The sequence below is a fragment of the Agelaius tricolor genome, unplaced genomic scaffold, assembly GCF_023055355.1.
Source record: "Agelaius tricolor isolate 1412-34295 unplaced genomic scaffold, bAgeTri1.0.p SCAF_14, whole genome shotgun sequence".
Lineage (NCBI taxonomy): Eukaryota > Metazoa > Chordata > Aves > Passeriformes > Icteridae > Agelaius > Agelaius tricolor.
The window spans coordinates 9777323-9791080 of NW_027269274.1; the positions used below are offsets into that span (position 1 = coordinate 9777323).

At 45.7% G+C, this 13758-nt stretch overlaps 2 protein-coding genes across 29 annotated transcripts in view; one reads left to right on the top strand and one right to left on the bottom strand.

The window, feature by feature from the left end:
• The window catches only part of SLC6A6 (solute carrier family 6 member 6), a 93432-nt gene that overhangs the window by 51299 nt on the left and 28375 nt on the right, over positions 1 to 13758 (bottom strand). For 5 of the 13 annotated variants that reach the window (XM_071439595.1, XM_071439593.1, XM_071439589.1 and 2 more), the window contains exon 2: positions 2109 to 2144. The exons of 1 other annotated variant lie outside the window; for it this stretch is intronic. Coding sequence is in view for 2 of the 12 variants with exons in the window: in XM_071439587.1 (XP_071295688.1) it covers positions 2109 to 2144; positions 5973 to 6003 (67 nt within the window). In the remaining 10 variants the exon portion in view is untranslated. Of the gene's footprint in view, positions 1 to 2108; positions 2145 to 5972; positions 6106 to 6541; positions 6681 to 13758 lie in introns of those variants that run through there. 7 more of the 13 variants (XM_071439594.1, XM_071439592.1, XM_071439588.1 and 4 more) reach the window with 4 other exon arrangements.
• The window catches only part of LOC139595856 (uncharacterized), a 133321-nt gene continuing 125320 nt past the window's right edge, over positions 5758 to 13758 (top strand). The window contains exons 1-5 of one of the 16 annotated variants that reach the window (XR_011681151.1): positions 6243 to 6640; positions 7100 to 7400; positions 8269 to 8444; positions 9088 to 9208; positions 9829 to 10090. Coding sequence is in view for 4 of the 16 variants with exons in the window: in XM_071439616.1 (XP_071295717.1) it covers positions 6294 to 6640; positions 7100 to 7400; positions 8269 to 8352 (732 nt within the window). In the remaining 12 variants the exon portion in view is untranslated. The other 15 variants (XR_011681146.1, XR_011681148.1, XR_011681145.1 and 12 more) reach the window with 15 other exon arrangements.

The window sequence follows — 13758 nt, forward strand, 5'->3', positions numbered from 1 at the left end:
CACAGAACCAGAGGAGAGAGGCTCTGGTGCTCAAAGCTTGCCGTCAGCCATTGAAAAGCCACAGCATGTGATGGAAGGCTGCACTGCAAATGGCCTCTGGACCACTGACTTTTCATTACTCATTTTAGAGAGTATGTATTGGACTTAGGAATTTTCTTTGGGATACTACAATCTCCAAGCAAAACTCCCAATCTGCACTGTGGGGTTATTCTGCAATTTCCAGACACCCTACAGTCACTGCTGTAGGGTTCATCTCTTTGGGTTCTTCTCTATTTGGGAGCTTCTTCCCTTAAGGGGGTTTTGCTTCACCATTTCCCCTTTATAATCTATGGGAAGCATATGCCTCACAGGATTTTCAAGAGATTTGAATTTCTCATTCTAGAATGAAATAATAATGAGCTACAAATGTTGAAAATGTTCATACTCAAAAACCTTCTGTATTTTTTTCTTCTCTGTTACCTTGCAAAAATGATGATGTACCTTCTCAAAGATACAAATGCTTAACCTAGTCTCAGCTAGGATTCCCAGCAGCAGGAAAGGAGGATTCCTAATCTTTGGTTGGGTATCCTTCACTTAGTACTGGATTTCTTTGGTTTTGGGTTTTTTGGTTTTTTTAAAATATCGTCTTATCCATAAAACCAGCCAAAGAACACTTGTGGTTTAAAGCTATTAAATAAAGCATCTAACAATGTTTCTGCTAGCAACACAACCAGAATAAAGAGTGTTTTCAACAGATGCTTGACTAGCAACAGGCATAATAAGAACCCCACGCTGGTGTTTTGCAGGATGCAAAGGGCAGCTCCTGCCTTTCCATCAGCCCACCCCTCGCTCACGTGGAAGATGAAGGGAAGCACAGGGGAGAGGAAGAGCAGAACACGACTGCCTACAGAACTACTGTACAAGCCACAGAAATCATGGTCTACCGGGACGCCTTGCGCAAGCCACTTTTATCTAGAAGCTGAACTAACATTCCAGCTCAACAATAGCAAAAAAACATTTGTTACCACACGGCATTTTGCTACATATTAACCAGCAAGTTGCTACGCAAGCATAATGGAGTGCTGCAATTCCGAGATACATGTTGTTAAAAAAAAAAAAAAAAAAAAATTGATTTATGGGAAATCAGCCTGAGGTGAGTGCTCGTGGGCTTGCCATGCCACTGGACACAGTACATGCTCGGAAGTTATGCAAAGCGGGCCCTGCATTGGGAACAATGCAGTCGTTTTCCTTGCTAAGCTAATTTTGCATAAAGGCAATGAGAGTCTTCATCTGTGCAGCCCCGTAAAACATTCAATCAGATTTATTTACTAGGAAGAAATACCAGAGCAGAGTTTTCAGTACTACTCAACAGTTTTCAAAGCTGAGATCTGCGAAAAAAGAAACCAGGTCGCTAGATGGTGTGGAAAAAAACCTGTTGGGTTTTTATGACATGCAGCTTTCTCAGTCCCACAAGGAACACTTTAACAGGCTCCCCCAGACTGAGAGCCAGGCTGGAGCCAAATGCTTCCACAAAACATTTGCAACAGTACCCACCAATGGCTGGTGGCATCTACTCTTGCCTTAATGGGCATCACCATAGGTTGCAGAGAAGGCCTGAAATACCTACAGGCTATTTGAGGCCAGGTACACACACAGACACTCTCTCTTACCCATACACACACATGCACACACCTGCACACAACAAATGGCTCTATGGGCAGAGCTTGGATTCTGTAGGATCCAAGGCACAAAAGCTGACTCTGTCACAGCGTTTGGGGAGCAAGGACTCTGGGGTGATAAATCAAGCTCTCGCTTATGTGTCTCCTCTGCTTTGCATTTTAACATTATCCCTCCAGGATTTACACACCGACTTTATGGGCATGCTGCTTAAAATGTCTGCAAAGTGCTTTGCAACGTTTTCTAAATTCTGTGGTGATACACACAGAAGAACTGCACAGACAGATTTAAGATATCAGTTGCTGAGCATTATTGCTGTATAACTACAGCCTATTTTTACATGCTCTATACTTGGTTTCTACAAACAGATGGTAAGTGTTCAGTATTTTAATGTTTTAATGAGTTTTTTAAGCCTTTTTGTAATTTCATAAACAAGCATAAATAACACTTACATGAAGAAGAATCTCTGCTGAATGTATTTTCTTTTCCTGTTTGGAAAAAACAAAAGAGAAAAAGAAAAGGGAAAAATATTTTAAAGGAAAAAAAATGGGTCCAGCAAAATAAGTCAGACATGTTTCAATGCTATAATGCACTGCGTTTTCTGAATTTTATCAGTAAAAACTCCTATTTGAAGAACACTAAGACACTGAATGTAATACCAAAGCCAAAACAGGAGATAATTTCTTGTATGTTTCATCCTATGTAGAACATCACATATCGTTCTATATGTCTCTAGATATGACTATATCCCTCTAAATAGCAGGACAATTACACTGCAGAAGTGAAATAAAATACAAATGCCATGTGATCTGGATCAAAAAATGAAAAAATAAAAGAATCTTTAACTACATTCCAGCTCAGCAATAACCCCATGGCTCAGTGTATGGGCTGTTCTCCTACCTATAGACATGGGACTCACACCAACACCATGAAGCAGGGCCCTCCCACTGCATTTTGGCACAGCAGGGTTGTTTTTTCATGCCAGTGCTCAAGCATTGACTGCATTCAAGCCCAGGTTGAGCAGCCACAGCAGCGAAGGCATCCTTCGAGGCTGTGACAATTCTGAGTGACAGAGAACCACAACAGGAAACCCAGCAAATGCTGAAATGGGGAACCTTCCCAACAGGCCTTAACAGCCACCTCCTGCAGCCGTGGGCCTGCCACCCTGCTGCCACCCACCCACCCTTGCTGGCATTTGATTCACACTCCCCTTCCACCAGCTGAGCTGGTGGGTTCAGTGGATTGCTCTTAGAACATGGTTTAGGGCTGGCACTAAATGGCTTTTTGCTGGTGTAAACCTGGACACATTGGAAAAAAAGGAGACTGACAGAAATACAGAGGATGCTGTGGACACCAGCCATGGTTTCAGAGTCGTGGACTGGCAGCACAGCAGCCCTTCCAACAGCAGGTTTTTGGGGAAAAACGAACAGTGACGAGTGGAATGTTCAATTAATTTCTACTGTATTACTTTGTATCAATATTAGCTACTATGTAAGCAATTTAAAGTTTACATGCCTCGGGATGTAAACAAAGCTCATGCAAATCAATTAAATCCATGGCGCTACAACAGCTGAGGGGTCAATTAAATAGGCATGTATGGAAGAAATTCAACAAATATTAAATCACTGAATTTTCATCCTCATGCTTTTCTTCTAAAGGCCAAGGATCCAATCCTGGAAGCAGCCCCCCTAGAGTGCCATTAGAATAAATTTTAGTTCTGTGTATAGAGCTCTTACTGCAGCAGACACAGGATTACTTTTTAAAAAAATAAACCTGATCCATTCTGGTCATTAAGTTAGTGATGAAAAGTCGAAGGCACTAATCCGACTGAGTAATCTATTCAAAGCTTCACTTCTTAAATGATCTACAATTTATTCATATGACCAATCAAATAAACATTACTTACAAAAGGCTGCAACTGCCATGGCTTTCCCATCCATTTTTAAGTGTTGTAATGTGGTTAAATTTAAAAGAAACTAATCACCATAATCTTTTCAGAGTTGTTTGCCAGCATGATTTAAACCCCAGGCAGGGCACCACTGCAGAGACTCCCCTTACTGGTGGAACTGGCAGCACTGCTACTGGGGCATTGGTGCAAGGTTGCCCCACTGCCCACTGGAACGAAAATATGGGGCATTGGAAAATATAGAAGGGGCAAAATTAAAATAATAGGGAGGTGCTGTTAAGCGTTGATGTGCATTGATGAAAATCCTAGGAATATCACTGTCTGGAAAGTGCCCAAGAGTCTCTTTGGAAACATCCAGCCCATAGGACCTGGCTGGAAGCCACTAAGATACACTAAGAGTATTGATTTAAAAAACTCCTCACTGAAATATTAGCAATGATTAGCTGTATGACAAGATCCTCACCAAGGCTTTACAAACAGAACTCCACTCAGGCATGGGAGGTTTCCCAAGCACTCCGCAGCAAGACCAAGCCAACCTAAAGTGTCTTCCTCGTTTTCCAAGACAATGTGGCACCTCTTTTCTGCCAGCATTTCACACCAACTGAAGTCTCCTGCCACTGCCCCAACATTTCACCTCTGACATGAAACCTCCAGGCAACCCACACAAAAGCTCCCACATTTAAAACTACCGATGAAAAGCTGTATGCCAAATTTTGTTTCTGCTTACAGAAAAAGAAAATAAAACAGAAGTCGGTAGCATTTGAAAGATTCCAAATTTCTACCTGATTCCAGACCAAGATTCCTTAAGCAAACAAACCAAATGCCCCAGGAATCTGATGCAGCCCCCCCGAGCAGGCATCCACCCTCTCAGGGCCTGCAGGTATCAGAGTGCCACCTGCGACTTCCTGCTTTTTGCCAAATATGACAGAACCGAACCCTCACAGCGCAGGTGGGAGAAGCAGGTTAATAAATGGCAGCAAGAAGCGGCCCCTCCTGTGCCGGCCGCGGGTCGGGGTCCCGGGCAGCCCCGGGCAGGGGAAAGGTGTCTGCCGCCCTCCAGTGGGAGCTGCGCTAGCACCCAGCAGAGAGGTGCGAAAGGGAAGGGACAGAGGGGAAAGGCAAATAGAGAGAAAAAAGACAAAAAGAGAACATGCAAAGCAGATAAGAGACAGTTGAAGGGGAAACAGGAAGATACTATCTCTGAAAGTGCCAAAAATGACGTTTCTAATGTCAGTTTAACGAGGGCAGCACAGACATCCTCCTTCCACACTCATGCTTTGGACTCGACTTGGTCCGGCTGAGGGACACTGTCACTGTCAAGCTGCTGGCTGCCTCAGCTGCTCACACATTTTGCTTAAAAAAACCCCCCACAATAACCTTCAAGGAAACCTTTCCGTACCACTTGTGGCAAAGGCAGGCAATGCCAGAAAGCAGTCAGCTTGGCTGAACACAGACCCAGAGGTAAACACCCGGCTGTCAACAACCATCAGAGTTCTCACCAAAGCCTCTCCCATGGAAATTCCACAGCAGCAGGTTTTAACGGGCTGATTTACCCTCAAACCTAAAGCCATAAAATCTGAACCGGTAGCAACTGTCACCCGAGCCCCGAGTTACACGGCCGATGACATGTGTCCCCGTCAGGACTGCCTCACTGTTTTGCCTGTCCAAAACTCAAAACATTTTCACATGCAAGCAATAAAAAAAAATGCAGTTACCAAAATAGCACTATCAACGTAACCAGCTCCTCTCGGCACATTTTCTTAATGCCTTTCCCAATACGGTTAAAAAACATGGGAACTCATCAAAAACCTCCATCTTTACACCTTGGCACAAACTGTGCTGGAATAAGCATGCGGTTGTGTTTCTTCATGTTTATCTGGATGGTCTCCCACTACTTTTTCCTTTCTTTTATTTTCATCCATGCTTCCCTTTAAACATAGCTCTTATTAAACTGCAGAAATCAGCATCAACAATTTCTAAATACCAAGTTTTGCCACTCTTGGAGCTGCCTAAGGACAACACAGCTTGCCTTCAGTGTCATAAATAACACATACTCTGCACATTTCTTCGCCTGGGTGAAATAAATTCTCCCATGCTCTTATATGGAAACCTTGTGAGTCCTCCCACATACCTCCTGCTATAATACCAGGCAGCAATGGGCATTCATTATCTTAAAGCCAGCGGGTGAATTTTGGATCCAAGTTACCCCCAAACAAACCCAGAATTATCACCCCTTTGCACCACGCTGAGCTTGGTAACCTGCCCTGTGTAGTCCCTGTGTTTTATTTCTAAGCCCCATCAGTACTTTGATTTCAGCACGTCAAGAACCCACAAAATAAAAGGAAAATGAGGGGAATAAAAAGGAAAATGAGGGAAATCACAAGAAAGCAGCAGCAGCGGTATTACCCACCAGGTAGGCCCATTAGCATCAGATGTAGCATTGCCTGTACCAGTCTCTTCACTCGAGGTTAGCGCACGGCAGACAGAGAAAGCACAGCGGGGAGGGGTGGGAGAAAAAATGGGCAAAAATAGCCGGGGAGAGAAGCGTGCGCCTTCGATGTGCTGGAGGGCCGCCAAAGGGGAATGGCTGAGAATGTTATCGCCAAAAAAAGTTAATGCAAGGTGTGGGGGGGTGTGGGGTAAATAACCGCTGGGGAGGAAAAACACCGCCGAGGTAATGCGAGAGCTGGGGAGGAGGGGGCTTTAAGAAGAAGGATGAATTAATAAGTAAATGGAAGGGGGGGAAGGGAAAGCGCTCCCGGGGGCACCCCGAGTCGAGGCGGACAAAGGGAGGACGATGCCGCCGCCGCCGGCCCGGCTCGGTTCGGCTCCGCTGGGCGCGGAGCGGCCGCCCCTTTGTTCGCCGCGGCGGCGAGGGGCGATCCGCGCCGCTCCGCGCCAGCCCCGCCACCGCCACCGCCGCAGTGGCAGCGGCAGCCCCAGCGCCCGCCCGCCCTCCCGCCCGGGAGGTGCCGGTACCTGTGTCCGCTGGCCGCGGTGCCTGCGCGCCGCTGCGCCCCTGCGGCGCGTCCGGCGGAGCGGTGCGGCGCGACTAGCAGCGCCGAGCAGGAGGAAACGGTAATTTATAAGCGCTTTCTTCCTGACCTCTCGTGTCTGTTGTCTAATGAGGGAGCTTTGAGCATCACCCATCCTGCTGAGTGGAAAAACACCGGCACGGCCTCTTCTTTGCTGGGGAGGGGGGAGCCTAAAGGAAGGGGTGTGGGGGAGGAGGGGCCATGCCGCAGACACGGCGGCGGAGCCCGGGCTGGCAGGCGGCCGCGGGCCGGCGGGGAGGGGCGGGCGGGTGCGGGGCAGCGGCCGCCGGCTCGGGGGGGCCGCCCGGGGCCGCCCGCCCTTCCCCGCGGCTGCCGCGGGCAGCGGGAGCGGCAGCGGGGCCGCCCCGAGGGACCCGGCCCGCGTCCCGCGGCTGCCGCGGCGGGCAGGGAGCGGAGCGAGGGCTCCCAGCCGCTGAGCTCGTCTCGGTGTTTTTCATTTTCGTGCGTTTTTTTAATCGGTATTTTTTATCTTTACACAAAGAGTGCCGTTCTCGCAGAAAAAGCATCCCACGGCGCTGTCACCGCCGCTGCCTGTCCCTGCGCCCGGGCCCTGGCTCTCCGCTTTTCTCCTCGGCCCCCCGGGGGACTGGACTCTGGAGCCGGTGCCGCTCTGCCAGGCTTTGGGGACAGGTTTGCTCCCGGAGCCGTCTGCTGCTGGAGGAGGCAACGCGGGAGCGTGGTCTGGCAGGTGCCTGGGAGGCTGGGACATCCCTGCTCTGCCCTGCCGCCTCCCAAGCGCGATCCACGGCACCGGAAAGTCCCGGTGGCAGCGGGAGGACAAAGTACGGCCGGGGCGATCGGCGGGGAAAATGAGCAGGGCAACGTTTTGTTTTGCGTCGGGTTTCACAGAACCGAAAGCAGGTCCTCCACCCCTGCAGGCGAACGGGTTTATGACTCAAACATGTCCTTGCTCTCCTACCTGCATCCCCCTGGTGCTCTTAATGAAAGGATTCAGCAGCAGAGAGTGTCGCGAGGCATTTTCATATAACCCCTGCTGAAGACTTAGTAAGATCCTCTGCACTGCAAAATACCATTTGCATTGTGGGGGTACCGTTGTGGTGAAAAGGAGATTTTGGGGCCATCTGTGTTTCACAGAAGTCCCACGGTGCTAACCTTGCTCTGGGTACAGCAGGGATGGACCAAAGGAGAGTGAATAGTCACCACACCTCTGCTCTCTAGGTTTTCCCGAATACAAGATGAAACCTTTCTACACCACAAACCAGAACAGCAGATACTGGGGGACCACCTCCGGAACCCATAACCTATGCATAGGCTGCTGGGGGGATCAAATTCCATCACAGCAGCCTCCAGGGAGGTCTCAGAAAAGGCTGATTTCCTTAGCTGGTTCTTGCAAAAGCTGCACCATTCTGCAGACTTTTTGATGGCAATATAGGATTCCAGAAAACCCCGTGTCACAGTCATACAGCCAATTTTCCCTTACTCCAGTGCATTCTGTGATTTTCCGTATCTGAGCTGATTTGAAACGTGAGTAGGTTTTTAGCAGAAAACCAGATAGAGATAGGATATACACAGCTAATTGATGACATATCTCCACTGAACAGCCTCGTTTAAACTCCTAACGATGTAGTCCGTGCTGCCACCTACGTCTTCTGATTCAGGTTTCTTGTGTACTGCAACTTTGATTCGTAGGCATCCTTTGCAGGAGGCAGCTCACATTTTGTGAGGCTCCACGAGGGACCACAAACAGGCGGCTCTGGCTGCACTAGGGAGTGAAGCAAAAGGTTTCTTACCGGCTCAGCCACTTGTTTGGTTGCAGTGAGGATGCCTAGATGCAGATTAGGAGCCAGCAGTCACATCAGTGAAATGTAAGTAGTGGCTGGAGCCTTGTCTGTGTGAAGGATCCTGCCAGCACAGCTGTACCACTGACAGCAGTGGAATATTTTGCTCTAGTTCTCTAGAGGAATCAAAGTCTGTATTTTGTCTCTTGCTCTCTCTTCTTCTGTTGCTCCTCACTTCTTAAAAGTCAGCCACACAAAGCACATGGTTTCTCCATGTGTTTAAAAATAAAATGTTTGGGGTAAAAGACCAACAGCCAAAGCTGTTTTGAAGTCAGAGGCATGTAAACAGTACCTGGAACCAATAATAATGATAACGATAACAATAATAACAATAACAATAACAATAATAATAATAATAATAATAATTCCTTTTGTGCCATAAATGTGCACATTACTATCTGCTATTTTAATATGAGACAGCACAAGTTCTGAGAATGTGCCTGATGTGCCTGATGAATATTTGGGGGAGCTCTGCCTTCAGCTGCAGTGGCGCACAGCAGCACTAATGCTTCTGGCTTCTCCACTCTCTTATGTAACCAAAATCACAAGTTAGAGCCCAAATTACAAAGCATAAGCATGTGTATAATATTAAGCACACAAATGGTGCCTGAAATTACTGTCCTTTTCATGTAGGTCTGTTTTTAATCTGTTAGAATTTTTGCTTCTGCAGCTTTATTGATTTCAGTATCCGCTGATGCAGTTCATAATGCAATCAAGCCTAACCCCTTAAAAACCCCACTGTGAAGACATTAACCCGAACTTAACTAAGGCTAAAATCACTCTGGCTGCAGGTAGGTGGAGTTCAAATGACTTTTATACCTCGAGTGTATCCTGTATCAAGATGCTGTAGCAAGCAGAACACCATATCCCCGCGGCTGCTTTGGCAACCAGTCAGAGTGGCAGGTTTCTGCGCCCCAGCCCAAGGCACGGGTTTGCCATCACCTTCCTTTGAGGTTTCCCTCTTTCTCAGAGACTATTTTTGCCATTACCATGCTGATCTACTTGCTGGAGTTTTAAGGTGTTGGATGCTGATGCAGCGAGTGCCTCTTGTATCTGTTTAATCCGATAACACAACTCTTTTTTAATCTCCACGTCTGGGTCACAGGGTTTAAAAAAGACACTGGGCCAAATCCCCAGCTTGGCTACAACGTGTGGAAATGTACTGAGATGGCATGAAAGTCAGGAGAGATTCACTGTATTTGCACCCATGTAGAGAGGTCTTGAGGGGCAGGGATGTGAGTGCCAGATTTCAGATGGATGAATATTAACCCAAGGCTGTGGCAGAGCTAATCCACGTTTCCATAAGGTGAGGTGGAGGGAGGGATATTACACCAGGACCTAAAATATGCTCATCAGCAAATTCTCATTAATATCGAAATGGTAACCAATTTAATATTTCTTCATTTTTCAGGAGAAACCTTGTTTTCATTGTTTGTCTGCTAGAGGGAACATGATGTTTCATGGACTCAGGACCAAGACTGGGCATGGACAAAGAGGAGATTTTGCAGGGATTGGGAAGATTTTACAAGTAAAGATTAAAATTTAAAAAAAACAAAGTTCATCCAGGCATAAAGTCCAGCAGAAATTTTGGAGAGAAATGGACAGCACTGTCTGTAAAGGATTGTGTAAGCAAGAATGGCAAAAACATGGTCTCAATAAATCCATTGCACTAATGATTTTCTATACATGAATTTCCTACACAAAGTTATATGGGGTCAGTCTCTGGGGTTCCCCTGTATAGCAGAGAATCCTGAGCCTGAAAAAGGGAAGCAGATTTTGTAAGGGATTTGCATATCATGGAGTGACTCTGGATTGCAGATTTTAAGCATTACTAAATTGGGGAATAAATTGTTGCTATTGCTGTTACATACCAGGATATCTCACTAATCCACGCAATCCACTAAGTTGCTGTAGTTTTAGTCTGTGTTTATTTTAGATGAAATTATGGCCTGGACAGTTAATTTTTCTTAGTTTATCCTTATAAATAAATAAGGTATCAAACAGAAACCAAAACATGACCTGTGTTTTTGGTACACTCCCCATCATGTGAACCTGCCAGTGATAGAGCTCTGCACCCGGTTTACAAGACAAACACAAAGGCAATGAAAAACCACAGATCTTCTTGAAAAGTAGCCAGTTGGCATTAAATTCTCTTGCTTTAATGCTCTGGCTGGCCTATTTTGCTTATATTTGAGACTGCCTAGCCATCATGGGATTGCCTGCACTGGTCCTTTCCTTACATCTAGCTAATTACAAATTAACTTAAGGCACTTAGCAGGGCTGAGAGGCTGGAGCTGGTCCTTTCTGAGTTTGGAAATGCCCGTTGCTTTACAGTGGCTGATTCCTAAAGTGAGGGGCAAACACACAGGAACCAAACAGCCTGGAACCAAAGTGGTCACACTGGCTTTTGAAAAAAGTGAGTGTCTCAAGTTAACTGACAGTCAGCTACCTGGAAATAAAAGCCTCTCATATATCCAAAGGTTTTCACTGGGATTTTCAAGATCTCCTGAGCAATTTAAAATCCTTGAAAGGAATGCACTATAGAATGAAAAATATAAGTATTATTAAAGAATGTCTCTGAACTTAAAGTCAGCCAGTTTCATAAAAATGAGCTAAAAAAGTAATAACAGGTAGTCTGTCTCCTGCTGGATGCTGTATGAACCGTATGTTTTGTATTTTGGAAGTCACTCTAAAACAATGGTTTTTTCTTCACTATTGCTGTTGGGAAGAACAGTAGAAAAACTATGTATAAATGAGATTAAAGTAATCTAATTAAAAAAATAAACAATGTGCTTTCATTTTCAATTCATATCCAGTCATTTGGGATCTAACTTAAAAAAAAAGAAGATAAAAATTTAGAAATTCAAAAAGGATTCTGAAAGACAACTGTTTCCCTTTAAGATTAATGACAATCATACTTGTGTGTTCAAGGGAGAATAGATCCAGGGTTATGTAACAGGATAAGAAACAAAATCCTTTTTCCTTAAATTAAAATAACCAGTATGTGTGTGAATTTTAGTCAATCACTAAAAATTCAGGAAACCCATTTTCTTTCACAACTACATTCCACATGCTAAAATTGATGTCTTCTAACTTTTAAGCAGAATCACAATAATTAAAGACAAAAAAGATTTGTTTGTTGCATTTGACCACAGTTTGCCAATAGAGGAATGTTCCCTAGGGAAAATTCTGTGGCACTTGCCCTGTGCAGCAATCCGAATACATACTCATCTTTTTATTTTATGTGGCATTAGCAAATCCAGTTATTGCACTTCCCAGTTGTTGTTTTTTTTTCTTTTTAATCTGATTACCTAGTACTAGATATATGATAACTTATCTCTTTTAATCATTTTTTTGCCTGAAGTATTACATAACAGTTCTTATAAAATCTTGCAATGCCTGCCTAAATTTGCCAAAACCAGGACAAGAACAACAGGTAATGGATTTTTTGATGTTGGCATTGTGCTTTGCTGGCCTAATCATATAAAATTTATTTTAAAAACCACACAAGAAAATCATTTCCTACCATAGAACCTCCATTTTCCACTTCTGTATTTTACAGAAGCACTCATACCAGAATTTCTGCATCAGAATTTGACACATAAAATTCCTCTATCACATGAGTTCAATTTTCCAAAAGAAGGCAAATGATAATATTAATAACCAAGATATAAGCCCTGAAAAGGCTAAGTCACTGAATGTACTTGCTGAAAAAAAAAAAAAAAGGCATCTTGTTGGATCTAATTCTGGAGTCATTGTTTGACACAATGCAGAGCAGTTGGGATTTGCATAGAAAGGCTTTGCTGAGCTCAGGTGATGTGCACTCGTGCGTGGGAGAAGCTCGTGTGAGCTTTGCTGAGTGACTCTGAGCTTTGTCTGCAGACTAAAATGAACTCTGCAGATGCTGGCCCATCCTTGCACATGTCCACACTCAGCATTTCAGTCCTGAAAGCAAAGCTCCACATCTGGGCAGTGTAAGTGATCCCTCACTGGACCAAGTGCTCTGTTAGCCCTACTGCAGTAGCACAAGGTGTGCTTGGAGATGATGCACATGGTGAATATGCCTCTTTCCCTGCTAATAACACACCTGCCATGCTGCAGATAAATATTCTGCTGCTGCACAGCCTGCAGAGATTTCCTGGGCCTCATGAGCACAACAGGTCCTGCCAAGTCAGGATGGTTACATGGGTGCAGCAAAGGTGATACAGAATCTGGGAAGCTACATCTGGGAGATGGAAGTTGGCAGACAGGGAAGAAGTTGTGGCAGACCCACTCTGAAAGCAATAAAAGGTCAACAGAGTCTGAGACTGCCCTGCAGAGCCACTTCCATTTCCATTTGGAGCTGATTATTGAGCTGGGCAGGGCTGGCCTAACCACATCCCAGGTGACAGTAGACATCACAGTGGAAAATAGTCCAAAAATGTACTGTGGAGGCAGCTGAGCCTTCATGACTTACACAATGGCTCCAGGAAAGCTGATGGATTAAACTCACCAAAGAAGGAGAGATTACTTGAGTGAATTCATACATGCTCATATTTCTTTCTATTTGCCTATGGGTCCCTCTGCTCCCTTCCCTCTCAAAGTGATGGTGAAACAGTTATGAGGAGTGTATAACTGAAAATTATACACTCCTTATATACTTTGTTTATTCTGACAAATTACATTGGAAGATATAGGCAAACACTGGGAGAAAATCTGTAAGAGACAAACCCATTCCCAAATGCATGCTTGTACGAGTTCAGACAGATGGAATTTCTAGCTAGGTGAATTAATGCACTGCAAACAGAGAAAGGGCTTCAAATGCCTGAGCATCTAGAAAAAAGAAGAAATTTAAAATGAACCCTGCAAGCTATCCAGCAACTGCTCATCCAGTATCATGATTTTAATTAACAGAACTGGAAAGCAAGCATATAATATAAACTTAAAAACACAGCGTTTTCCAGACTACCGGTCCAAATGCAAAACAAATGGCTTGCATCTGGTGGCGGGGAGGCAGAGCCGGGGCGGGAGCCGAGTGAGGCGGGGGCATCCACAGCTCTGCCCAGCCCTGCCCGGCCCTGCCCTGCCCTGCCCTGCCCTGCCCTGCCCTGCCCAGCCCTGCCCGGCCCTGCCCAGCCCTGCCCAGCCCTGCCCTCCGTGCCCTGGCACAGCCTGGCCACTGACACCCGAGCATTGCCCGCCTGCTCCAGGAGATGCCTGGGCTTCCACCTCGGCTGGCAGCACGTGTCACTGCGGGGACACCAGCGGCTCCCAGGCTGGGTGACCTTGGTCCTCCCCCAGCAATTCCCTTTTCTGGACCTTTGGCTCGCTCCCAAGTGATCTTTCAGCCAGAATCTCCGTG